This window comes from Salmo trutta, chromosome 13, assembly GCF_901001165.1.
Source record: "Salmo trutta chromosome 13, fSalTru1.1, whole genome shotgun sequence".
Lineage (NCBI taxonomy): Eukaryota > Metazoa > Chordata > Actinopteri > Salmoniformes > Salmonidae > Salmo > Salmo trutta.
In genome coordinates, this window is record NC_042969.1 from 25,957,266 (window position 1) to 25,983,493 (window position 26,228).

General features: G+C 44.8%; 1 protein-coding gene across 11 annotated transcripts in view; it reads right to left on the minus strand.

Moving 5' to 3' along the window:
- The window catches only part of sorbs2b (sorbin and SH3 domain containing 2b), a 78,532-nt gene extending 54,292 nt beyond the window's left edge, over positions 1–24,240 (minus strand). For 5 of the 11 annotated variants that reach the window (XM_029771609.1, XM_029771606.1, XM_029771605.1 and 2 more), the window contains exons 1-3: positions 23,785–24,233; positions 17,253–17,408; positions 51–106 (exon numbers count right to left, since the gene is read on the minus strand). In XM_029771609.1, the coding sequence (XP_029627469.1) occupies positions 51–60 (10 nt within the window). In that variant the 5' untranslated portion in view covers positions 61–106; positions 17,253–17,408; positions 23,785–24,233. Of the gene's footprint in view, positions 1–50; positions 107–17,252; positions 17,409–23,784 lie in introns of all 11 variants that reach the window. The other 6 variants (XM_029771603.1, XM_029771600.1, XM_029771610.1 and 3 more) reach the window with 5 other exon arrangements.
- Between the last annotated feature and the right edge of the window lie 1,988 nt (positions 24,241–26,228).

Sequence of the window (26,228 nt, forward strand, 5' to 3'; positions counted from 1 at the left end):
GACCTGAAGAAGAAGAAGAGCAATACAACTGTCCACTGGCAGATACACACCTGTATTCATGTTGAAGGTCTCTGGTCGCAGCAGGGCTTCAAACAATCCCACTATCCTGTAAAAGAGAAAGAAAACGCTTTTGTTTCACCTTTAACAGATTAAAGGCACACATCTGAGGCTGACTGTTCAACAGATCCTATTCTATACTGTATGAAATTGTGTTGTTCTGGTATTTACAAAACAAATAGTCTCGATATACACTATACATTTGACATTGCCTGTGTCAGCACTGCAGTAGTATTAGAAACACAGCACAATGTAGGCTGTCCCCAAAGTAGTGTATTTGTCAATGGAGCAGCCAGCTTGGCAGGAAGATCTACCTGAACATCAGCATGAATCCCAAATGGCACCCTATTCCCCATTTAGTGTTCTCCTTTTGACCAGGGTGCCATTTAGGATTCCGAGGCAGGTAGACTGTGAAAGGCGATAAATGAACCGAATTCTACCACAGAAACACGCAGTCAGGCAGCGCTGTATCCAAATCCACCTCCAGCCAGGCCTCAGAAACCTGGCCTATTGGTCTGCCTGCTTTTATCCATCACTACTCTCCGTGCGTCAATGCTTAATAAGGCATGTGATAATGCAAGGCTGTAATGTACCGCTGCACAAGGATTCATGTGAAGGAAGAGATCTCTGCTGCTCTACAACCTTGAGGAAGGATAGGCCAACATACAGAATATTTACCAAATACCTGACGGTATAAACTCTGCTACCTGCTTCCTCCTATGGCGTACGGCTCTTCTAGTCTACTGGTGACACCGCTTACCTAGGTCCTTTAAATGCTCTATTAGTTCCTTTGTACAACAACGTGATCTCATGACTCACACTATTTGATTGTCCTGCAAAATGTTGGCACAGACCTCATGCAGATAGTACATGCATCATGGCAGACAGTACATGCATTATGGCAGACAGTACATGCATCATGGCAGACAGTACATGCATCATGGCAGACAGTACATGCATCATGGCAGACAGTACATGCATCATGGCAGACAGTACATGTATCATGGCAGACAGTACATGCATCATGGCAGACAGTACATGCATCACGGCAGACAGTACATGTATCATGGCAGACAGTACATGCATCATGGCAGACAGTACATCTATCATGGCAGACAGTACATGCATCATGGCAGACAGTACATGCATCACGGCAGACAGTACATGCATCATGGCAGACAGTACATGCATCACGGCAGACAGTACATGCATCATGGCAGACAGTACATGCATCACGGCAGACAGTACATGTATCACGGCAGACAGTACATGCATCACGGCAGACAGTACATGCATCACGGCAGACAGTACATGCATCACGGCAGACAGTACATGCATCACGGCAGACAGTACATGTATCACGGCAGACAGTACATGCATCACGGCAGACAGTACATGCATCACGGCAGACAGTACATGCATCACGGCAGACAGTACATGCATCATGGCAGACAGTACATGCATCATGGCAGACAGTACATGCATCATGGCAGACAGTACATGTATCATAGCAGACAGTCTGCCTTCTGTTGGCCACATGCCTGACATACACATGTTTCTGCTGACACACACTGGAGGGGACAGCTGTGGACAGAAACAGAAGCACCTGCTCCATCTTTGTTTTAAAACTGTGAATGATATATCCCTCTCAATGGTGATTACCTGTGTGAACTATTGACTGATTCTTCCTCATGATTAGTGCAAAGCGATTTTTGTGATCATTTTGTTTGTAAATGCAGACAGTTATAGACGATGCATGATGGAATGATGAGGAATGATGCATCACATGTAGTTCTCCTATCAAGTGTCATGGGGATGCAGTGGCAGATGCCTGGAGCACCAGTGGAAGCTTATTGATCAATTCAGAACACTCCTATTGACAAGCAGCTAAATATACCAACAGTACCAATCAATGCTAGAAATGCCTTACAACAACACAAACATGCAATGTGATCAGCTGAACATCTAAAGTCATGTTCCCAGTCGTAGATCTAAACCACAGGAGGGGGGGAGTTACTTAATATGGCGTCCTAATAAAAAAGGGGGCTCCTAAAGTCAGACCCCAAATAAATCTTCACACATCTCCTCTCTCAAAGCCAGTCATCAGAGGGTTCTGTTTCTCAAAGACACAAATGTAGCAGGGATTAAACAGGGGTTGTAAAGGCCTGCCAGCGATAAATGAAGCACAGATGATGATATTATATTTCAAGGGAGCAGACTCATGGCGACACAGCTGCTGGAGGGAAAGGCAAAAGGGGAGGGAGGGTCCCAGGGCTGGACCCACACACCAACCAGCCAGCCTGATCAGGGCTGGACCCACATACCAACCAGCCAGCCTGATCAGGGCTGGACCCACATACCAACCAGCCAGCCTGATCAGGGCTGGACCCACACACCAACACCAACCAGCCAGCCTGATCAGGGCTGGACCCACACACCAACACCAACCAGCGAGCCTGATCAGGGCTGGACCCACACACCAACCAGCCAGCCTGATCAGGGCTGGACCCACATACCAACCAGCCAGCCTGATCAGGGCTGGACCCACATACCAACCAGCCAGCTGATCAGGGCTGGACCCACAGACCAACACCAACCAGCCAGCCTGATCAGGGCTGGACCCACATACCAACCAGCCAGCCTGATCAGGGCTGGACCCACACACCAACCAGCCAGCCTGATCAGGGCTGGACCCACATACCAACCAGCCAGCCTGATCAGGGCTGGACCCACATACCAACCAGCCAGCCTGATCAGGGCTGGACCCACACACCAACCAGCCAGCCTGACCAGGGCTGGACCCACATACCAACCAGCCAGCCTGACCAGGGCTGGACCCACATACCAACCAGCCAGCCTGATCAGGGCTGGACGCACACACCAACACCAACCAGCCAGCCTGATCAGGGCTGGACCCACACACCAACCAGCCAGCCTGATCAGGGCTGGACCCACATACCAACCAGCCAGCCTGATCAGGGCTGGACCCACACACCAACCAGCCAGCCTGATCAGGGCTGGACCCACACACCAACCAGCCAGCCTGATCAGGGCTGGACCCACACACCAACCAGCCAGCCTGATCAGGGCTGGACCCACACACCAACCAGCCAGCCTGATCAGGGCTGGACCCACATACCAACCAGCCACCCTGATCAGGGCTGGACCCACACACCAACACCAACCAGCCAGCCTGATCAGGGCTGGACCCACATACCAACACCAACCAGCCAGCTTGATCAGGGCTGGACCCACACACCAACACCAACCAGCCAGCCTGATCAGGGCTGGAGCCACATACCAACCAGCCAGCCTGATCAGGGCTGGACCCACATACCAACCAGCCAGCCTGATCAAATCAAAATCAAATGTATTTATTTTGCCCTTCTTACATCAGCTGATATCTCAAAGTGCTGTACAGAAACCCAGCCTAAAACCCCAAACAGCAAGCAATGCAGGTGTAGAAGCATGGGCTGGACCCACACACCAACACCAACCAGCCAGCCTGATCAGGGCTGGACCCACACACCAACACCAACCAGCCAGCCTGATCAGGGCTGGACCCACATACCAACACCAACCAGCCAGCCTGATCAGGGCTGGACCCACATACCAACACCAACCAGCCAGCCTGATCAGGGCTGGACCCACACACCAACACCAACCAGCCAGCCTGATCAGGGCTGGACCCACATACCAACACCAACCAGCCAGCCTGACCAGGGCTGGACCCACACACCAACACCAACCAGCCAGCCTGACCAGGGCTGGACCCACACACCAACACCAACCAGCCAGCCTGATCAGGGCTGGACCCACACACCAACACCAACAAGCCACCCTGATCAGGGCTGGACCCACATACCAACACCAACTAGGCAGCCTGATCAGGGCTGGACCCACATACCAACACCAACCAGCCAGCCTGATCAGGGCTGGACCCACATACCAACACCAACTAGGCAGCCTGATCAGGGCTGGACCCACACACCAACCAGCCAGCCAGCCTGATCAGGGCTGGACCCACATACCAACACCAACCAGCCAGCCTGATCAGGGCTGGACCCACATACCAACACCAACCAGCCAGCCTGATCAGGGCTGGACCCACACACCAACCAGCCAGCCAGCCTGATCAGGGCTGGACCCACATACCAACCAGCCAGACTGATCAGGGCTGGACCCACATACCAACACCAACTAGGCAGCCTGAGAAACCCTGGAGGCTGGAGCAGCCAGCTAACCAGCCAGCCAGCCAGCCAGCAAGTCAGACAGCCAGCACCCTACGGGCACGGAATATCACAGGACACCCTGTGGATGGTACGGTATATCCTGGAGGTGAGGCAGTAGATGGTACGGTATAGCCTGGAGGTGAGGCAGTAGATGGTACGGTATAGCCTGGAGGTGAGGCAGTAGATGGTACGGTATAGCCTGGAGGTGAGGCAGTAGATGGTACGGTATAGCCTGGAGGTGAGGCAGTAGATGGTACGGTATAGCCTGGAGGTGAGGCAGTAGATGGTACGGTATAGCCTGGAGGTGAGGCAGTAGATGGTACGGTATAGCCTGGAGGTGAGGCAGTAGATGGTACGGTATAGCCTGGAGGTGAGGCAGTAGATGGTACGGTATAGCCTGGAGGTGAGGCAGTAGATGGTATGGTATAGCCTGGAGGTGAGGCTGTAGATGGCAGTGGGAATGTCTCTGATCTTGTCTGTAAGAGTTATAGCAAGTTTCCTCATACTATCCATTTAATTATCCTACTCCAGGAGGCAACCTTAGGAAGCAGAGCCAGGACCCAGATGGCTGAGTAGAGGCAAATGTCATTACTTACGTTAATGAGGACTGACTGGGGACACAGCTCGTAAACACACAGGAACATCCTGACCTGGCTGACTCAGTGCAGAGTATCACGGGTGAGACACACTGTAGATTAGATTAATCAGATACTTCTGTACAGACAGAGAGTTCCCTTTGATATTCAATTTGTACAGCGCCTCTAAGAATCGAATCATGAGTTCTTACATCTCCCAGACAGAGAAGCACCGTACTGTATCACAATACAGCATAATAAAATATTTAAATGCAAATGCTTCCACCTCTTACTTCTCAACTAGTACAACTTGCGTAGAAAATATCTGTAAGGTTCATCCTTTAAATGTGGACTGGATTCCCACCCAACATTTTTTCAAAAGAGTTAAGTCAAAGAAGGTGATGAATGATGATCATTTTAGCCCCTAGCCTATAACATAATGTGTGTTTTACATTTGTGGCGGTGGTGGTGGCGGCCATCTTGGTGACTCGACTGTTCCTTGTTTGATGCCCATTTATAGTCTTCTTTTGGGTAACTCAGGGTGGGCTTGGCCAGCCACAGAGACAGGAATCGTCTCACACTTGATGTTAAGTCACACTCTTGCCTGGCAAACCCATGAAACCTATGCCTGGCACCTCAATGACAAGGAGCTACGGAGACGAGACAGGGTCTCAATGTTCCAACCACAGAACTAGTATGATTAGAATGACTAGAATTACAATGACTAGATTGGTTCTATTTCTATGGTTCCAACATGGTATTCAGTCAACATACTACTATCTCCACAGGCATGACAATGAGGAGTTCCAGGAGGGGATTTTTCTGCGCTTTCCAGCAAAATGCTTAAAATGTATATAATATGTCTGTAGGAAGTTGGTTACCAGCCACAAACAACTAACATTTCCTCAATGCAGAGTGGCCATTCAGGACAATAAACCATGTATTTACCCATTGGCCCTAATAGAGATGAGAATTTCAGACATTCATAAAATGGTACATAGATTGATAGCTACTTTTTTTAGTAATATCCCCATCCTAATCAGTGGCGGTCGGTGCCGTTTAAGATGAGGGAGGACGATACATTTTTTTCATGAGCATGGCCTTATTTCTATTACAGCATATTGGATGACTGTCATTGATATTCCATTCACCCAGTTTAAACCCCTATAGGTTCAGGCTACTACATGATACTAAAATGTTCCCTATACCCATCATGAGGTTGCTACAACCTAGCCTATGAATTCAGCGTAGGTGAAAGACAGTGTCACATGGACAGACAGTGACACATTCAATACTGCCTTGAACACTCTTGCCTGCATAAAGCTGACCTATGTGTAATCATTAGTCCAACAGTTGCAAACAAGAGTTTCTATTGGACAAATTCAGGTATGCTAATCCCCATTTTGTTCCATTTGCTTCCGTTTAAGAAACGTTTTTCAACAGAATCGGTTTGAATGAATACACCTCTGATCACACGCAAACAGTTTACTTTCATAGCCACATACAAACAGCTCATTGAATTCCTTCTCGCATCCACGTGCTCTCCTCCTCTCACCCCTTCCCTTCGCCTGTGGACTATCTGTGTCCAGACAAAAAAAACTTTCCAAGCGAAAACTTCATATCATAACTGCTAGCTCACCATATTATCTAAAGTAACATCATAGTCAACATACACTATATATACAAAGGTATGTAGACACCCCTTCAAAATTAGTGGATTCGGCTATTTCAGCCACACCCGTTGCTGACAGGTGCATAAAATCGAACACACGGCCATGCAATCTCCATAGCCACACATTGGCAGTAGAATGGCCTTATTGAAGAGCTCATTGACTTTCACCATGGCACTGTCATAGGATAACACCTTTCCAACAAGTCAGTTTGCCAAACTTCTGCCTTGCTAGAGCTGCCCCGGTCAACTGGAAGTGCTGTTATTGTGAAGTGGAATCATCTAGGAGCAACAACGGCTCAGCCGCGAAGTGGTAGGCCATACAAGCTCACAGAGCGGGACCGCCGAGTCCTGAAGCGCATAGCGTGTAAAAATTGGCTGTCCTCAGTTGCAACACTCACTACCGAGTTCCAAACTGCCTCCGGAAGCAACATTAGTACAAGAACTGTTCATTGGGAGCTTCATGAAATGGGTTTCCAAGGCCGAGCAGCCGCACAGATGACTAAGATCACCATGCATCGGCTGGAGTGGTGTAAAGCTAGCTGCCATTGGACTCTGGAACAGTGAAAATGCGTTCTCTGGAGTGATGAATCACGCTTCACCATCTAGCAGTCCGACAGACGAATCTGGGTTTGGCGGATGCCAGGAGAACGCTGCCTGCCCCAATGCATAGTGCCAACTGTAAAGTTTGGTAAAGGAGGAATAATTGTCTGGGGCCGTTTTTCATGGTTCGGGCTAGGCCCCTTAGTTCTAGTGAAGGAAATCTTAAAGCTACAGCATACAATGACATTCTAGACAATTCTGTGCTTCTAACTTTATGGCAACAGTTTGGAGAAGGCCCTTCCCTGTTTTAACATGACAATGCCCCTGTGCATAAAGCGTGGTCCATACAGAAATGGTTTGTCGAGATTGGTGTGGAAGAACTTGACTGGCCAGGACGGAGCCCTGACCTTAACCCCACCGAACACCTTTGTTTACATCCCTGTTAGTGAGCATTTTTCATTTTCCAGGATAATCCATCCACCTGACAGGTGTGGTATTTCAAGAAGCTGATTAAATAGCATGAACATTACACACTTGTGCTGGGGACAATAAAAGGCCACTCTAAAATGTGCTGTTTGGTCACACAACACCACAGATGTCTCAAGTTTTGAGGGAGCGTGCAATTACCATGCTAACTCCAGGAATGTCAACCAGCGCTGTTGCCAGAAAATGAAATGTTCATTTCTCTACCATAAACCACTTCCACCGTCATTTTAGAGAATTTGGCGGTATCTCCAACCGGCCTCACAGTCGTTGACCACCTATAACTACACCATCCCAGGACCTCCACATCAGACTTCTTCACCAGCGGGATCGTCTGGGACCAACCACACGGACAGCTGATGAAACTGTGGGTTTGCACAACCGAAGAATTTCTGCACAAACTGTCAGAAACCATTTCAGGGAAGATCATCTGTGTACTCGTCATCCTCACCAGGGTCTTGACCTGACTGCAGTTCGGCATCGTATCCGACTTCAGTGGGCAAATGCTCACCTTCGATAGCCACTGGCACGCTGGAGAAGTGTACTCTTCACGGATGAATCCCAGTTTCAACTGTACTGGGCAGATGGCAGACAGCGAGTATGGCGTCGTGTGAGCGAGCGGCTGGATGATGTCAACGTTGTGAACAGAGTGCCCCATGGTGGCGGTGGGGTTATGGTATGGGCAGGCATAAGCTACGGACAACGAACACAATTGCATTTTATTGATGGCAATTTGAATGCACAGAAATACCATGATAAGATCATGAGGGCCATTGTCTGGTGATCTGTACATCATTCCTGGAAGCTGAAAATGTCCCAGTTCTTCCATGGCCTGCATACTCACCAGAAATGTCACCCATTGAGCATGTTTGGGATGCTCTGGATCAACATAAACAACAGCGTGTTCCAGTTCCCGCCAATAAACAGCAACTTCGCACAGCCATTGAAGAAAAATGAGACAACATTCCACCGGCCACAATCAACAACCTGATCAACTCTATCCGAAGGAGATCTGCATGAGGCAAATTGTGGTCACACAAGAAACTGACCAGTTTTCTGATCCACGTATCTGTGTCCAACAGATGCAAATCTGTATTCCCAGTTATGTGAAATCCATAAATTATGGCCTAATTTATTTATTTCAATTGACTGATTTCGTTATATGAACTGTAACTCAGTAAAATCTTTGAAATTGTTGCATGTTGCATTTCTATTTTTGTTCCGTGTATATACAGCAGTATAACAACCTGCACTTCACCTGTCCTTCAGAGGTCAGAGCCAAGCTGTTCCACACTGTGGATGTGTCCCAAATGGCTCCCTATTCCATTGATAGGGCTCTGGTCAAAAGTAGTGCACTTTTGGGAATAGGGTGCCATTTGGGACCGACCTAGAGGAACAGGCTCTTTTACATATGCATCTAGCTGGTTCAGAGCCCATATTAACTTGGCTATAAATCACATCAGATACTGTCACTTGGTGTGATTGGAATAGGCAGCACAGTCAGCAACAAAACAAAACCATAATAATATAAAAGTAGCCTATTATGCACAATACACAAAAACTGCTATCAAAGAATTACACATTACGAACCTGTTGTTGTAAAAGTGTAAACGGATTGCCTTGTTTGATGATGTTGTTTGTTGCTCGATAAAATACCTGTCTAGTCTAAATCATGTGCAGTTGGAGAGTTGGAAGAAGTGCAGACAGACTATGACAGGCCTCTTTGGTTTCCAACCAACTAAAATCTATCTTGATCTTCTACACGCTTCTCTCCCAGCTAAACTCACACAGCATCTGAGCCACAGCAGGACTGAGAGAAGAGACTGCTCTCTGCACAGAGAATACAGAAAGCTTTGGAAAAAAGACATCCAAAATCTCTGCATTCCTACTGAATTAGATTCAGGCTATTTATGTAGAGTATATTTGTGAACAAAGAATGTGAACACAAACAAGTCTTAAGCGACCTAAAAATTGATTTCTGGATCTGGATCCACAATCACATTAAGTGAAGGACAGGCCAGTTTAAGTGTTGTTCAGCTACTTTTTATTAATTCTGGAGGACAGTACACAGGGCATTTCTGGGGATTATATGTTAAGAACCAGAGATAATTCACTTAATTGCTGTGTTTTGGTACTCCGTGTCATTATAAGAACATGTGTTGTTGGGAAAGAGAAAAGACTGAATTGTGAGATAGTAAGATGACAGTTTGACGGCACTGCTCCAAGTGTGTACCTGTGAGAGGGAGAGGAGGATGGAGCTTACGCCAACCTTACACCAACCTCTATTACAACTATTTAAAATGGGATCATTCTTTGCCACATTATCTATCTACAGTAGGTAGAGGTACAAAAAGGATAATGCAGAACCCAGCACAGGAGAAAATCTTGCTTTTTCAGAACCCTGTCATTCCAAGCAACGAGGGGTAACTGTTAAAGCCCTGCACTGCTCTTTCTGGGCAGGCACTGGCAGAATGCATTCCTTAAAAAGTCAAAGGCTCGTTCAAGATGGATCCTCAAGGAGAATGCACTAGCTCCAATTGGCTGTTTCCCAGCTTGACAGATTTTCAACATACACTCTCACTCACAGCCATGTCAACAGCTCTATATTCTACACAGCCATGTCAATAGCTCTATATTCTTCACAGCCATGTCAATAGCTCTCTATATTCTACATACACTCTCACTCACAGCCATGTCAACAGCTCTATATTCTACATACACTCTCACTCACAGCCATGTCAATAGCTCTCTATATTCTACACACACTCTCACTCAAAGCCATGTCAATAACTCTCTATATTCTACACAGCCATGTCAATAGCTCTATATTCTACACAGCCATGTCAACAGCTCTATATTCTACACAGCCATGTCAATAGCTCTATATTCTACACAGCCATGTCAACAGCTCTATATTCTACACAGCCATGTCAATAGCTCTATATTCTACACAGCCATGTCAATAGCTCTATATTCTACACAGCCATGTCAATAGCTCTATATTCTACACAGCCATGTCAACAGCTCTATATTCTACACAGCCATGTCAACAGCTCTATATTCTACACAGCCATGTCAACAGCTCTATATTCTACACAGCCATGTCAATAGCTCTATATTCTACACAGCCATGTCAATAGCTCTATATTCTACACAGCCATGTCAATAGCTCTATATTCTACACAGCCATGTCAACAGCTCTATATTCTACACAGCCATGTCAATAGCTCTATATTCTTCACAGCCATGTCAATAGCTCTCTATATTCTACATACACTCTCACTCACAGCCATGTCAACAGCTCTATATTCTACATACACTCTCACTCACAGCCATGTCAATAGCTCTCTATATTCTACACACACTCTCACTCAAAGCCATGTCAATAACTCTCTATATTCTACACAGCCATGTCAATAGCTCTATATTCTACACAGCCATGTCAACAGCTCTATATTCTACACAGCCATGTCAATAGCTCTATATTCTACACAGCCATGTCAACAGCTCTATATTCTACACAGCCATGTCAATAGCTCTATATTCTACACAGCCATGTCAACAGCTCTATATTCTACACAGCCATGTCAATAGCTCTATATTCTACACAGCCATGTCAACAGCTCTATATTCTACACAGCCATGTCAACAGCTCTATATTCTACACAGCCATGTCAACAGCTCTATATTCTACACAGCCATGTCAATAGCTCTATATTCTACACAGCCATGTCAATAGCTCTATATTCTACACAGCCATGTCAATAGCTCTATATTCTACACAGCCATGTCAACAGCTCTATATTCTACACAGCCATGTCAACAGCTCTATATTCTACACAGCCATGTCAACAGCTCTATATTCTACACAGCCATGTCAATAGCTCTATATTCTACACAGCCATGTCAATAGCTCTATATTCTACACAGCCATGTCAACAGCTCTATATTCTACACAGCCATGTCAACAGCTCTATATTCTACACAGCCATGTCAATAGCTCTATATTCTACACAGCCATGTCAATAGCTCTATATTCTACACAGCCATGTCAATAGCTCTATATTCTACACAGCCATGTCAACAGCTCTATATTCTACACAGCCATGTCAACAGCTCTATATTATACACATCCTAACAGATACTGTATGAAGAGGAGTCAGATGAAGACAGGCAGCAGGCAGTAATAAAATGCTACAGTGTCTCTCAGACTGTCTCAGTGAGGGTAGTGGGTTGTGTTCCTACCCCCTGCACAGTGCCAACCAGAGTTAAGTGGCAGCCAGGCAATGCATACACAAGCACCCCTTAGCAGGCATGGTGCTGGAATTTTCTCCTTAATGTTATCAAACAAATATCTCCCGGGGAAGGAGATTCACAGCCGCCTCCGCTCTGCAGCAGGTCAGCTAACGAGGCTAACGATGTGTCACAAATGGCACCCTATTCCCTATATAGTGCACTACGTTGGACCAGAGCGCTATGGGCCCTGGTCCATAGTAGTGCACTATAAAGGGAATAGGGGGACACTTGGTACTCACCCTAAATTCCTTCCAGTAGTGGCCAGTCCCTGGGGTCTGAGAAGCATCTGTTAATTGGGTGTTTAACCTTTGGAGAAATCCCCTGCTGATCATCAACTAATAAGCTAAGAAAGATGAGTCTTCTAAGAAGTCTTCTAACACAAGATCATCTCTCAGATAACAGTTTCAAAATGGGAGCTTCAAACAGCCTGCTCATCAGATCTCTGACAGATATAATGATTAGAGCCTAGATGTTTTCTAATTTAGTAGTAAACATGAAACAAATGATAATGCACTAAGACCCATTTAATAGACAATTCAAAAACACTAATGCTCAAAAAACACCAACAGAAGATACCAAACACTTCCTCACAATACAACCAAAAACACATGAGACATGAGCTGTGTTTAAAGAAACAGCGGTACTGTCACAGCTAAGTCACTCCTTCAGGGTGGTACAAAGTTAAAAATACCCCGGTCATGCAAGCCCTCCAGCACAGCCTGGAGAGAGAACGACTAGCTGCCAGAGAGTCTGGAGAGAGAGGCTAGCTGCCAGAGAGTCTGGAGAGAGAGAGCACTAGCTGCCAGAGAGTCTGGAGAGAGAGAGCACTAGCTGCCAGAGAGTCTGGAGAGAGAGAGCACTAGCTGCCAGAGAGTCTAGAGAGAGAGGCTAGCTGCCAGAGAGTCTGGAGAGAGAGAGAGACTAGCTGCCAGAGAGTCTGGAGAGAGAGAACGGCTAGCTGCCAGAGAGTCTGGAGAGAGAGAGGCTAGCTGCCAGAGAGTCTGGAGAGAGAGAACCGCTAGCTGCCAGAGAGTCTGGAGAGAGAGAGGCTAGCTGCCAGAGAGTCTGGAGAAAGAGAGAGTCTAGCTGCCATAGAGTGTGGAGAGAGAGATGCTAGCTACCAGAGAGTCTGGAGCGAGGGAGAGAGAGGGAGAGGCTAGCTGCCAGAGAGTCTAGAGAGAGAGATGCTAGCTGCCATAGAGTCTAGAGAGAGAGAGAGAGGGAGAGGCTAGCTGCCAGAGAGTCTGGAGAGAGAGAGAGGCTAGCTGCCAAAGAGTCTGGAGAGAGAGAGAAAGAGGCTAGCTGCCAGAGTCTGGGGAGAGAGAGAGAGGCTAGCTGCCAGAGAGTCTGGGGTGAGAGAGAGAGGCTAGCTGCCAGAGAGTCTGGAGAGAGAGGCTAGCTGCCAGAGAGTGTAGAGAGAGAGAGGCTAGCTGCCAGAGAGTCTAGAGAGAGAGGCTAGCTGCCAGAGAGTCTGGAAAGAGAGAATGGCTAGCTGCCAGAGAGTCTGGAGAGAGAGGCTAGCTGCCAGAGAGTCTAGAGAGAGCGCTAGCTGCCAGAGAGTCTAGACAGAGTGCGAGGCTAGCTGCCAGAGAGTCTGCAGAGAGAGAGGCTAGCTGCCAGAGAGTCTAGAGAGAGCAAGGCTAGCTGCCAGAGAGTCTGGAGAGAGAGATGCTAGCTGCCAGAGAGTCTAGAGAGGGAGAGTCTAGCTGCCATAGAGTCTGGAGAGAGAGATGCTAGCTGCCAGAGTCTGGAGAGAGGGAGAGCGAGGGAGAGGCTAGCTGCCAGAGAGTCTAGAGAGAGAGATGCTAGCTGCCATAGAGTCTGGAGAGAGAGAGAGAGAGAGGGAGAGGCTAGCTGCCAGAGAGTCTGGGGAGAGAGAGATGCTAGCTGCCATAGAGTCTGGAGAGAGAGAGAGGCTAGCTGCCAGAGAGTCTAGAGAGAAAGAGAGGCTAGCTGCCAGAGAGTCTAGAGAGTCTAGCTGCCAGAGTCTAGAGAGAGAGAGTCTAGTTACCAGAGAGTCTGGCGAGAGAGAGAGAGGCTAGCTGCCAGAGAGTCTAGCTGCCAGAGTCTAGAGAGAGAGATTCTAGCTACCAGAGAGTCTGGCGAGAGAGAGAGAGAGAGAGGCTAGCTGCCAGAGAGTCTGGAGAGAGAGAGAGGCTAGCTGCCAAAGAGTCTGGAGAGAGAGAGAAAGAGGCTAGCTGCCAGAGTCTGGGGAGAGAGAGAGAGGCTAGCTGCCAGAGAGTCTGGGGTGAGAGAGAGAGGCTAGCTGCCAGAGAGTCTGGAGAGAGAGGCTAGCTGCCAGAGAGTGTAGAGAGAGAGAGGCTAGCTGCCAGAGAGTCTAGAGAGAGAGGCTAGCTGCCAGAGAGTCTGGAGAGGGAGAGGCTAGCTGCCAGAGAGTCTGGAGAGAGAGAGTCTAGTTACCAGAGAGTCTGGCGAGAGAGAGAGAGGCTAGCTGCCAGAGAGTCTAGCTGCCAGAGTCTAGAGAGAGAGATTCTAGCTACCAGAGAGTCTGGCGAGAGAGAGAGAGAGAGAGGCTAGCTGCCAGAGAGTCTGGGGAGAGAGAGAGGCTAGCTGCCAGAGAGTCTGGAGAGAGAAGCTAGCTGCCAGAGAGTCTGGGGAGAGAGAGAGAGGCTAGCTGCCAGAGAGTCTGGAGAGAGAGAGGCTAGCTGCCAGAGAGTCTGGGGAGAGAGACAGGCTAGCTGCCAGAGAGTCTGGGGAGAGAGGCTATCTGCCAGAGTCTGTCTCCTTCTCCTGGGAGGGAGGGTACTGATCTTCAAGGCCACTGACTACATGGGTCCACCACCTTATGAATTACTGTAGGACTGCCTTCTTGACTTTTTTAATGGCACATGAATGAATGGAACTCGTCCCTGTTCCTGGATAGCAATCCTTGTTTCGCAAAAGTGTATTCAAGGGCTATGAACTATAGGATAATATTCACTGAAGGGTGGAAGCTAAATGCTATTATGTGTATTTTTGCCAAATTATTTCCATACTCTATTTACTTTAATAAAACTATCTGCGCATTGATTATGGATTTTCAGCTTTTACGCATAAATACATACATTAAGCATAAGTGTCATATATTGCCCTGATATACAGGAATTGAGTCCTGTTTAACTTTTAGTATAATTATGGCTACAATATGAAACACCAGCTTTTTATAATCGGTACCAGAATTCTGCTTTAAAATAGGTTTTGAAAGGCTTTGCCACGCTCATATAAGGAGCTCTTTCCTGCCCACTGATGATTGACAATCTTATACGTATTGCGCAATCACCTTTTGTACATGGCCTTCTGGCCATGGCCTTCTCGTGGTTTCACGAACTTGAGTAATATGTCTGCCATTCCACCTGACGCAAGCCTGCATCTGTCGGCAGCTCCATTTGTTGTTTTGCACCTTTTATTATTGTGTTGTGTACACCGTGTGCTAAAGTACCAGCATCAAACAGTGGAGCAGTTTCCATAGATGGAAAATTAATATTGTGAAAGTCAATAGTGATTATCTTTTACAGACTTGCGCAGCACTCCATACTGTAAACTAAGCACTGACTAATCCACTATACCTTACTAAACATCGAAGAGGAAAAGGTTATGCAAACCCTATATAAACCTGGCAAAGTACACTGCTATAACCCAAAATGATACCATCAGAGGGCTAAAGCCCAGACCATACTATTTCAAACTATACTGAACAAAAATATAATGTAAAGTGTAAATATAATGTAAAATGTAAAGTGTTGGTCCCAAGTTTTATGAGCTGAAATGAAAGATCCAAGACATTTTCCATATGCACAAAAAGCATATTTCTCTCAAATGTTGTGCACAAATTTGTTTACATCCCTGTTGGTGAGCATTTCTCCTTTGCCAAGATAATCCACCCACCTGACAGGTGTGGCATATCAAAAAGCTGATTAAACAGCATGATCCTTACACAGGTGCACCTTGTGCTGGGGACAATAAAAGGCCACTCTAAAATGTGCAGTTTTGTCACACAACACAATGCCACAGATCTCCCAAGTTTTGAGGGAGCGTGCAATTGGAATACTGGCTGCAGCAATGTCCACCAGAGCTGTTGCCAGATAATTCAATGTTAATTTTTCTACCATAATCCGCCTCGAACGTCGTTTTAGAGAATGTGGCAGTACGTCTTACCGGCCTCACAACCGAAGACTGCGTGACCACGCCAGCCCAGGACCTCCACATCCGGCTTCTTCACCTGTGGGTTCGTCCGAGACCAGCCACCTGAACAGCTGATGAAACTGTATTTATGTCTGTAATAAAGCCCTTTTGTGGAATCCATAGACTAGGGCTTAATACATTTATTTCAATTGACTGATTTCCTTATATAAACTGTAACTCACTAAAATTGTTGAAATTGTTGCGTTTCTATTTTTGTTCAGTATATATCACACTACATCAGTGGTTGGACTGTCCTCACCGTGCACTTATCTGGTCTCCTTACCATTATGGAATGATGTCCCCTCTCCTGCCTCTATCATCACTGCTCATCACTCATCACTTTTTATGGTAGTCCTCCGAAGGTCTCTCAACTTCAACCCTGACAGTCAAACCATCCCAGACCTCGTGACTCTTTTGCTTTCCAGGTGAAGAGTCACATTATACATAACCGAGGTGGCATTGATTTCATTTGGGACGCAGCAATGTTTTGTCAGCCACTGCTTCAGCAGTAACACAAAGATGATTTACAGAAGAGTGGCATATCTGTAATGACATATTTTGAGGTCAAAGGAAACCTTGAACATGACTGCTCTTACTTATATAAGACCGTACAAGACCATGTACCATCATGAAGCGTACCATGTACAGTGAGTCGCCTACATCACGTATTCCATAACACCACACCAGTGTTCTCACAGTCGGAGTAGAATTACTAGTAGCTTATTCAAATTCATACATTTAAAAAAGTATTAATAACTCCAATTGGTCAAAGAAAGAGAATTTATCACCTCCTCATTTAACACAGAAAACCATTAACCATCAGCTGAGATAAAACAATACATATTATTAGGTGGGTGCTTATAGCTGTCCTATTTCACACATGTTCAAGTGTATATTAATACACATGAGTGAATTGGAAATGTGTTTTTTGCACATCCCAACTCATCAAAACACCCTCAGAGAGTAATGTCACAGCCAGGGTCTGCCATTATCAACAGCGATCCTAGATCAATTAGGTTTAAGTGCCTTGCTTGAGAGCACGTCGACGGATTTCTCATCTTCTCAGGGATTTGAACTAGCTATCTTTCAGTTACAGGCCCACTGCTCTAACCACTAGGCTACCTGCCGTGAGCAAACAGCCAGGCAAGCTAACCTGCCATGAGGCAGCAGCATGTATCCAATACATCATTCAAAGAAAGACAGGGAATATCTCACCAGACATGAAGAGCGAGACACTAGGTGATAGAATGAAAACACATCCGTGATGTTTTACGTAGCTCCTCTCCCTATATCTGTTTTCTGGGCGGCGGCACAGCAGATTTCACTGCATTGACTTGCAGGGTTACGGTCCGACAAGTGTGATCCTGGTTTCTGGAGGCAAAAGACGTGACAGAGTCAACCCCTGCCTGTCCAAGCAGCGCTGCTGCGGTTTGAGCTATTTTCAGATGCAGACATGTACGTCTAGGGGCTGGAAAGTTACTCTTGGGGCTCTCTCTGGGGAAAAGTGACACACAGCATACCACAGAATATACACAGGAACACATTTGTGGGTATACAAACATTTGCGCTATGCAGGTTATGGGGCATTTTTGGTAAATCAACACCATTGGAACCTGTGAAAGATAGTAGCCAAGGTACAGAGAGGGATTTCAAGGTCTTGAGATTCAGGTGCTGAACCTCCGGAGGCAACACACACACACACACACACACACACACACACACACACACACACACACACACACACACACACACACACACACACACACACACACACACACACACACACACACACACACACACACACACACAAAAGTGAGGAAATGAAGCAATTAAAAGGAATGCCGGAATGCAGTTTCTTGTCAAGTCGAAAGGGAAACTTATATGTGGGTGCTGTGCAGCATTTCTTCAAGGCTGACCGTATTACATCAGATCTATTTTTACCAGTGACGTTCATGACTGATGACAGTGGCGATCCGTCAGGGAGACCACCACAGTTCAGGCTACAGGGAGACAGGTTAGACCATTAAAAACGTGACACAAATGTCAGGAGGTTGACAGCTTTTCAAGCGACTGTTGGCCAGCACTGTATCAAATCCTCAAATCAAATGTTATTGGTCGCGTACACATATTTTGCAGATGTTACTGCAGATGCAGCGAAATGCTTATGTTTCTATCTCCAACAGTGCAGTAATACCTAACAATACAAAACAATAAACAAAGACAACAATTAAGAAATATCAGAACAAGCAATGTCCAAATCCAGAATATAAATATAAATGTATATTTAAATTATATGACTTATTCCACATTTTGTTACGTTACAGCCTTATTCTAAAATGGATTAAATAAAAACATTTCCTCAGCAGTCTACTCACAGGTAGTCTAGTGGTTAGAGCGTTGGACTAGTAAACGAAAGGATGCAAGATCAAATCCTCGAGCTAACAAGGTGAAAATCTGTTGTTCTGCCCCTGATCAAGGCAGTTAACCCACTGCTCCTAGGCTGTCATTGAAAATAAGGATTTGTTCTTAACAGACTTGCCTAGTTAAATGAAGGTATAATAAAAAAATACACCATAATGACAAAGTGAAAACAGGTTCTTAAAATGTTCTGCTATTAAAAAAAAATCTAAAAATAAATACCTTATTTACATAAGTATTCAGACCCTATGTTATGAGACTCGAAATTGAGCTCAGGTGCATCCTGTTTCCATTCATCATTCTTGAGATGTTTCTACAACTTGATTGGAGAACACCTGTGGTAAATTCAATTGATTTGACATGATTTGGAAAGGCACACACCTGTCTACATAAGGTCCCACAGTTGTCAGAGCAAAAACCAAGCCATTAGGTCAAAGGAATTGTCCGTAGAGCTCTGAAACAGGATTGTGTCGAGGTACAGATCTGGGGAAGGGTACCAAAAGATTTGTAGCATTGAAGGTCCCCAAGAACACATTGGCCTCCATCATTCTTAAATGGAAGAAGTTTGGAACCACCAAGACTCTTCCTAGAGCTGGCCGCCCAGCCAAACTGAGCAATAGGGGGAGAAGGGCCTTGGTCTGGGAGGTGACCAAGAACCCGATAGTCACTCTGACAGAGCTCCAGAGTTCCTCTGTGGAGATGGGAGAACCTTCCAGAAGGACAACCATATCTGCAGCAGTCCACCAATTGGGCATTTATGGTAGAGTGGCCAGATGGAAGCCACTCCTCAGTAAAAGACACATGACAGCCTGCTTGGAGTTTACCAAACGGCACCTAAAGACTCTCAGACCATGAGAAACAAGATTCTCTGGTCTGAAGAAACCAAGATTGAGATCTTTGGAATGAATGCCAAGAGTTATGTCTGGAAGAAACCTGGCAACATCCCTACGGTGAAGCATGGTGGGGCAGCATCATGCTGTGGGGATGTTTTTCAGCAGCAGGGACTGGGGAGACTAGTTAGGATCGAGGGAACGGAGCAAAGTACAGAGATCCTTGATGAAAACCTGCTCCACCAGGACAATGACCCTAAGCACACAGCCAAGACAACACAGGAGTGGCTTCGAGACAAGTCTCTGAATGTCCTTGAGTGGCCCAGCCAGAGCACGGACTTGAACCCGATCGATCATCTCTGGAGTGACCTGAAAATAGCTGTGCAACAATGCTCCCCATCCAACCTGACAGAGCTTGAGAGGATCTGCAGAGAAGAATGGGAGAAACTCCCCAAATACAGGTGTGCCAAGCTTGTAATGTCATACCCAAGAAGACTTGAGGCTGTAATTGCTGCCAAAGGTGCTTCAACAAAGTACTGAGTAAATGGTCTGAATACTTATATAAATGTGATATTTTTATATATTTTTATAAATTAGCAAAAAAAAATCTAAACCTGTTTTTGCATTGTCATAATGGGGTATTGTGTATAGATTGATGAGGGGAAAAAAAATATTTAATACATTTTAGAATAAGGCCGTGACCTAACAAAATGTGGAAAAAGTTAAGGTGTCTGAATACTTTCCCGTAGGCACTGTATATAGTGTTGTGAATAGACAGTATGGACAGTATATGAATAGAAAAGGTGTGTATAACAGTAGTTATATAGGATGAGCCTTGACTAGAATACAGTATATACATATGAAGTGGGTAAAATAGTATGTAAACATTATTAAAGTGACCACTGTTCCATGACTATGTACATAAGGCAGCAGTCTCTAAGGTACAGGGTAGAGTACCTGGTGTTAGCCTGCTAGTAACAGTCTCTAAGGTACAGGGTAGAGTACCTGGTGTTAGCCTGCTAGTAACAGTCTCTAAGGTACAGGGTAGAGTACCTGGTGTTAGCCTGCTAGTAACAGTGTCTAAGGTACAGGGTAGAGTACCCGGTGTTAGCCTGCTAGTAACAGTCTCTAAGGTTCAGGGTGGAGTACCTGGTGCTAGTAACAGTGTCTAAGGTACAGGGTAGAGTACCTGGTGTTAGCCTGCTAGTAACAGTCTCTAAGGTACAGGGTAGAGTACCTGGTGTTAGCCTGCTAGTAACAGTCTCTAAGGTTCTGGGTAGAGTACCTGGTGTTAGCCTGCTAGTAACAGTGTCTAAGGTACAGGGTAGAGTACCTGGTGTTAGCCTGCTAGTAACAGTGTCTTGAGGTACAGGGTAGAGTACCTGGTGTTAGCCTGCTAGTAACAGTGTCTAAGGTACAGGGTAGAGTACCTGGTGTTAGCCTGCTAGTAACAGTGTCTAAGGTACAGGGTAGAGTACCTGGTGTTAGCCTGCTAGTAACAGTGTGTAAGGTTCAGGGCAGGGTGCTGAGCGGAGGCTGACTAGTGATGACTATTTAACAGTCTGATGGCCTGGAGATAGAAGCTGTTTATCAGTCTCTTGGTCCCAGATTTGATGCACCTGTACTGTGTCCACCTTCTAGATGGGAGCGGGGTGAACAGGCCATGGCTCGGGTGGCATTTATTTGCTGTTTGAAGTGAAAGACAGATGATAATTACATTTCAAAATAGGGCAATAGCGTTTCACAATGAGGATGTTATTAATTCATGCTGAATTCCCAAAGGTATAAACTGATGGCTTTAAACCAAATAGTCTCTATGGCAGTGAGGATAATAACCTACAGTTATAAGTCACATCTAAATGTATTGCAACTTGAAATATGATTGCAAGGATACTGTATCACTCACAGTCCACAAAGTAAGTGTGCTCCACAATAAGTCAATGCTGGATAGAAATCTGCCTGGTCAGATCTGGTGTGCGTCCCAAATTGCACCCTATTCCCTATGTAGTGCACTACTTTTGACCAGGGCCCATAGGGCTCTGGTCAAAAGGCTTGCACTGTGTAGGGAATAGGGTGCCATTACAGCAAATCTGTAAACGATTGGCAGGCAGTGGCACCAACAAGCCTGGACATGGTGGGGGCCATGACAGACGTCTCCTGGAAGAGGAACTCCCCCTTCACCCAAGAGGTCACAGAATGTGCCATGACTGAAGGTGTCAGCACAAACATGTTCCAAAGAAACCTGTGCAATAAAACCAACATCACTCATATTCTCCTGCCGAGGATAGCTACACCATTAAGAAAGGACAGACTGGTATTTTAGGGATGATCAGGTACAGAGCCAAGAAGTAGGCTAGCCTACCAAGAAGTGGGCTAGCGACTCCATACAAGTGGATGGCTCTTTGTAGCAGTAAAGGCATTTGTCAGTTTATACCCTTAGGAATTCAGCATGAATGAATAACATTCTCAATGTGAAATGTCATTACCCTTTTTTACATTTATTTAATTATTATCTGTGTTTGGACTTCAAACAGCAAAGAAATGTAACTTTCTCTACTCGACTACTCGAGCCAATGTAAATGAACCTAATGGCATTCAAAATGGCGGAGAAAAAAATACATCAATCAGCACACAGGTGTATGACATTGCTCTTTCCCCTAATGTCCTGTCCATCTACACCCCATGATCTATACACACACACTAACTGGCTGACAGCAAGTACCAGGGGAGAGCTACAGTACTGTATATATTATCAAGTGGCAGCTGTTTCATTCCCCACAGCCCCTAAGGGAGAAATCCTTTATATGACTTATTGACCATTGACAGTGATGGTCACTTCCTGATGATCATTTTAAAAAATGGACAAAATCGTTTTTACTTTCATGTGTAGGAATATGACAACACTATGAGGAGTTGGATATCTGATAGTTGTCAAAGGCTGATGTGTATCCAGTTCTATGTGTGCCTGTGTTATAGGACGATGTATGGTCAAACCTATGAATGGAAGGTATGAATCTGTGGTATGCATTAATGCTTCACAGTGATGAATACCAAATGGCACTGTCACGGATCCCTCTGGAACATTACGCACATCTGGCCCCTATTCCCTGTGATTAGTAATTGTATAAGTGTGCCCTTGGTTTACCAGTGTCCTGTTGATTATTGGTACAATGTCCATTGTTTCGTGTGAGTACCTGTGCTATGTTGTTTTGGCTTTCGTGCCGTTGTGGATTGAGCAGATGATTACGGGTCTTGTCCCGTGTGTGCGCGTGTGTTATTTATTCGAGGTACTCCTCGCTCTTTTGTTTGGGTTTCAACCCTGTGTGTTGTATATGTGTTTGTTTGGTCTTCGTGCCTGTACATAGCACGCTGTAATTTGGGTAAAGAAATCAAAAAAACTATTACACATTTCTGCGCCTGTCTCCCGACCCTTTATACCAAAGTGACAGGCACCATATTCCCTATATAGTGCACTACTTTTGACAAGACCCCTATGGGCCCTTGTCGACAGTAGTGTACTACAAAGGGAAGAGAGTACCATTTGGAGTTGAAGTAGCTTCACACATTGTGAGTGCTATAATTCAAGTTTTGGTCTAAATTGTTTCTATACATCTGTATGCGGTATAATGGTAGTTTAATTCAATGACCTTGGTACTCTATTCTCATAGGGTTTGACATAGAACATGTGTTGGTTAGTCTAGTGTGCTGTATGATAACATATAACATAATATATGTATGATATGATGTCACAATATGACAGTCCTTGATGTAATCTTACCTGGAATAACTCATTCTTGATCGTTGAATATTAGAAATATAACGCAAGGATGTTTGACATGTCTGGCATGTTCTAGTCATAGTTTACATTTTAAACATTTTAATTGAATTCACTGTTATTACATAGGCCTAGCTGTCACTTCACTTTATCACCTAGGTCTAATCTAATGCGTGACCAAGTCTAGGCAGTTAGATCATTTTGATGCAGAAGAACACTTGCGAACATAACAAATGAACACGTTTTAAAATGGACCTTTGATAGGGTACAATCCCTTTGTTTACAACATAAAAATACTACCAGTGTTACATTTGATCAGCCAAAATGAATTATCTGAAGTCACATCGCTTCAACTGCTCTGAAAATAATGAACCCATTTAATCCCATGTAATAATGGGACAATGCGTCACGTGAATGACCGTATGCTGGAGTTATACAACACTGCCCTTAATGTTACAACATTTTAACTCTTTACAACTGTGTCAGCTTTGAGCACAGTGGTACAGTATAACAGTGCAAAAATAATGTATATTTAGATAACTTTCCAGCGCGTGATGGGTCAGTAGCCTAGTTAAATACCCGTGATACAGAACGTTTATCCTACCTCTATCGTGCCCATTGCCACAATAAATATACTTACCAATAATTGCCACCGTGTGTTTCTTTGACCCTGAAATACAATGCGCAAATATTTTCCCACAAATGATTTATAGACTATATGCACCTGTTTTTGAGGAGTCAGTCAGGCAGGCAGGCAGTCCATGGAGCGCAAACACTGCTGTTGGATCAGTTGCCTAGTATGGGATGAGTTCGATATCTATTCCGACAGCATCCCAAACCAGCTTCCGCAAGACAATACGCAGCTCCACAAATGCTTCACAGAAGATAATCAGTTTTCCCCAACCGTAAATGCAGTGCACGGTCGGGAAACTGTGCAACACACAAAATAAATGATTGCTATCCAACCTGTATGCCTGTGTGTATTTCAAGAATAGAATCCTTGTTTTAATACCGCAGTACAATATTCTATTCCCCCGAGAGCGAAAATGGCTGTGTCGCCCAACACAAGATCAGTCATTGGTGCAGCGCTGGTTTTCGTAGTCATGGAAACAACCAACAGTTCAATTTGTAAGGAAGGCATGCATGGCCTATCATGAACACGAGGTCCTTCTGAATGGAGCAAATCCACTTCCTTTCAGGGCATTTAAAGGTGCATGTTTTCTCAACATTTTCACCCCCTCAAGAAACCAACGTGTTTGTGTTACTAATTAATGCATGCATGACCGTCACCAACTTTATGAATTAGGCCTAATTAATCCAATTTCTCTCATGCACAGTAGCCTATCAGGCAATCAGATTTACTTTGTGTGCACCATATACCCATACCTTTTCGTTCTTTATTCACTGGGCTTTAGAACAAGGTGACACTGTGCTTGAAATAGACTAGGGGTAGGCAACTATTCAGCTGTGGGACGATTTTTGTGGAGCAAATGGCCAGGACAGAGCAATATAATAATTATAATAAAAAAACAGGCAACATGAATCATTGCTTACAAAAAAATAAACATAGCTCTTTTCACATGTGGAGCTCAATTAAATTTAACAAAACATATTTTCCCATGTATTAAATTTAGAGTTCACATGTTAGCACCACCTTTCACATGTGAGGATAATAACATGTTTTCACCTCACATGTGAATTGCAGTTTCAGATGTGAAATTTGCAGTTTCACATGTTCAAAACGTTCACATGTGAAAATCGAATATGCAGTTTCACATGTGAAAAATGTTCACCTGGAAATCTCACTTTCACAAGTTGAATTTCACATTTAAAACAACTCCACATGTAATGAAGTTCAATAACGTGAGAAAATCGATTTTGCAGGTTCACATGTAATAAAACTCCACATGTGAAAATCTCCGATTTTTTTGTCAGAGCAAATAAATTTGTACACTGCAAATTGACCATAACTAAGCTCAAAGAGAGATTGAATTTGAAAATAACAATCATTTCACACCTTCATTACATTGAGATACCATCACATATTTGTATTTTTTTATTTGTGGGAATACTTTCCTAAATATATATATTTTTAATCTGAAATCTTGGTGATTGTAAAATCTTTAAAAAAGTCTTTAAAAAGTAAAAAAAAATGTGGGGGACAAAGAATTTGACTTTAGGGCTGGGCTTAACAATACTTGTATCATATGAAAGAGTGCCCAGAACCCAAAGTTATTTTTTGTAACTGTATCTATTCTCCACTCTCCCACCCCTACCCCACCACAGTGTGGGTGAGCCTGTCCTGTCCTGCTGAAGACGTAGTGGGATTGTGATGACGGGTGACTGATCTGCCATATCACTTAGTGGTTCAGTATCTGGTTGTGTTTCAAAATACAACCTATAATTATGCCTCTCCCCTGGTCCACTTTAGAGCTATTTAACCTGCATATGTGCCAAGTAGCTAGCGGATAAAACGCTATTGAAAGATTTCTATGTTCTTATCTTTGCCTTTCTCAGGCTCCTAACTGCCACGTCCATCTGATAACAGCCTTTATCACAATTCTAAATAGACTTGTTTTGGAGTGGAGTGATCATGCTGAAATTCTAAAGTCAATCACACATTTTCCTCTTTGTTCTGTTGGATGGCCAACCTTATGGTTCAATTGAAAAAGTATGTAGGCCTGCGGTACTACCTACAGTAAGCTAAGTGGAGGGAGGGTGATGTTGTGACAGCCATGTATCAAAGTGCACAGGACAGTTGTGATAAACAAAAGCCATGTCGGCCAGACCCGACCACACAGCATCCCATAAAAGGTAAAACAACTGTAACACTTGAGACAGGAGATCATGTCCAGTTGAAGAGCAGCTCATGATCTAAACATGGTGGTTCTGTTAGAATCGGTCTTGTTATGCTCGACTCTTTGAGCCCTTCTCCTTAATGTCAGTATGGGGTCCGAGGTTAAGGTACTCAATATGCATATCTGCTGAATTACACGTGAGAGGCTATGACCTGAAGTGAACAATTGAGTCAATATTTCCATTGATTGTCCTTGACTCCAGGTTACTGAATTTATACAGAGGTTAACAACCCTAGCTACTGAACCTAAGAGGACACAATTGGACTATTCAGAACTTCAGATTGCATCAGGTGGATAATTCTGTAATATT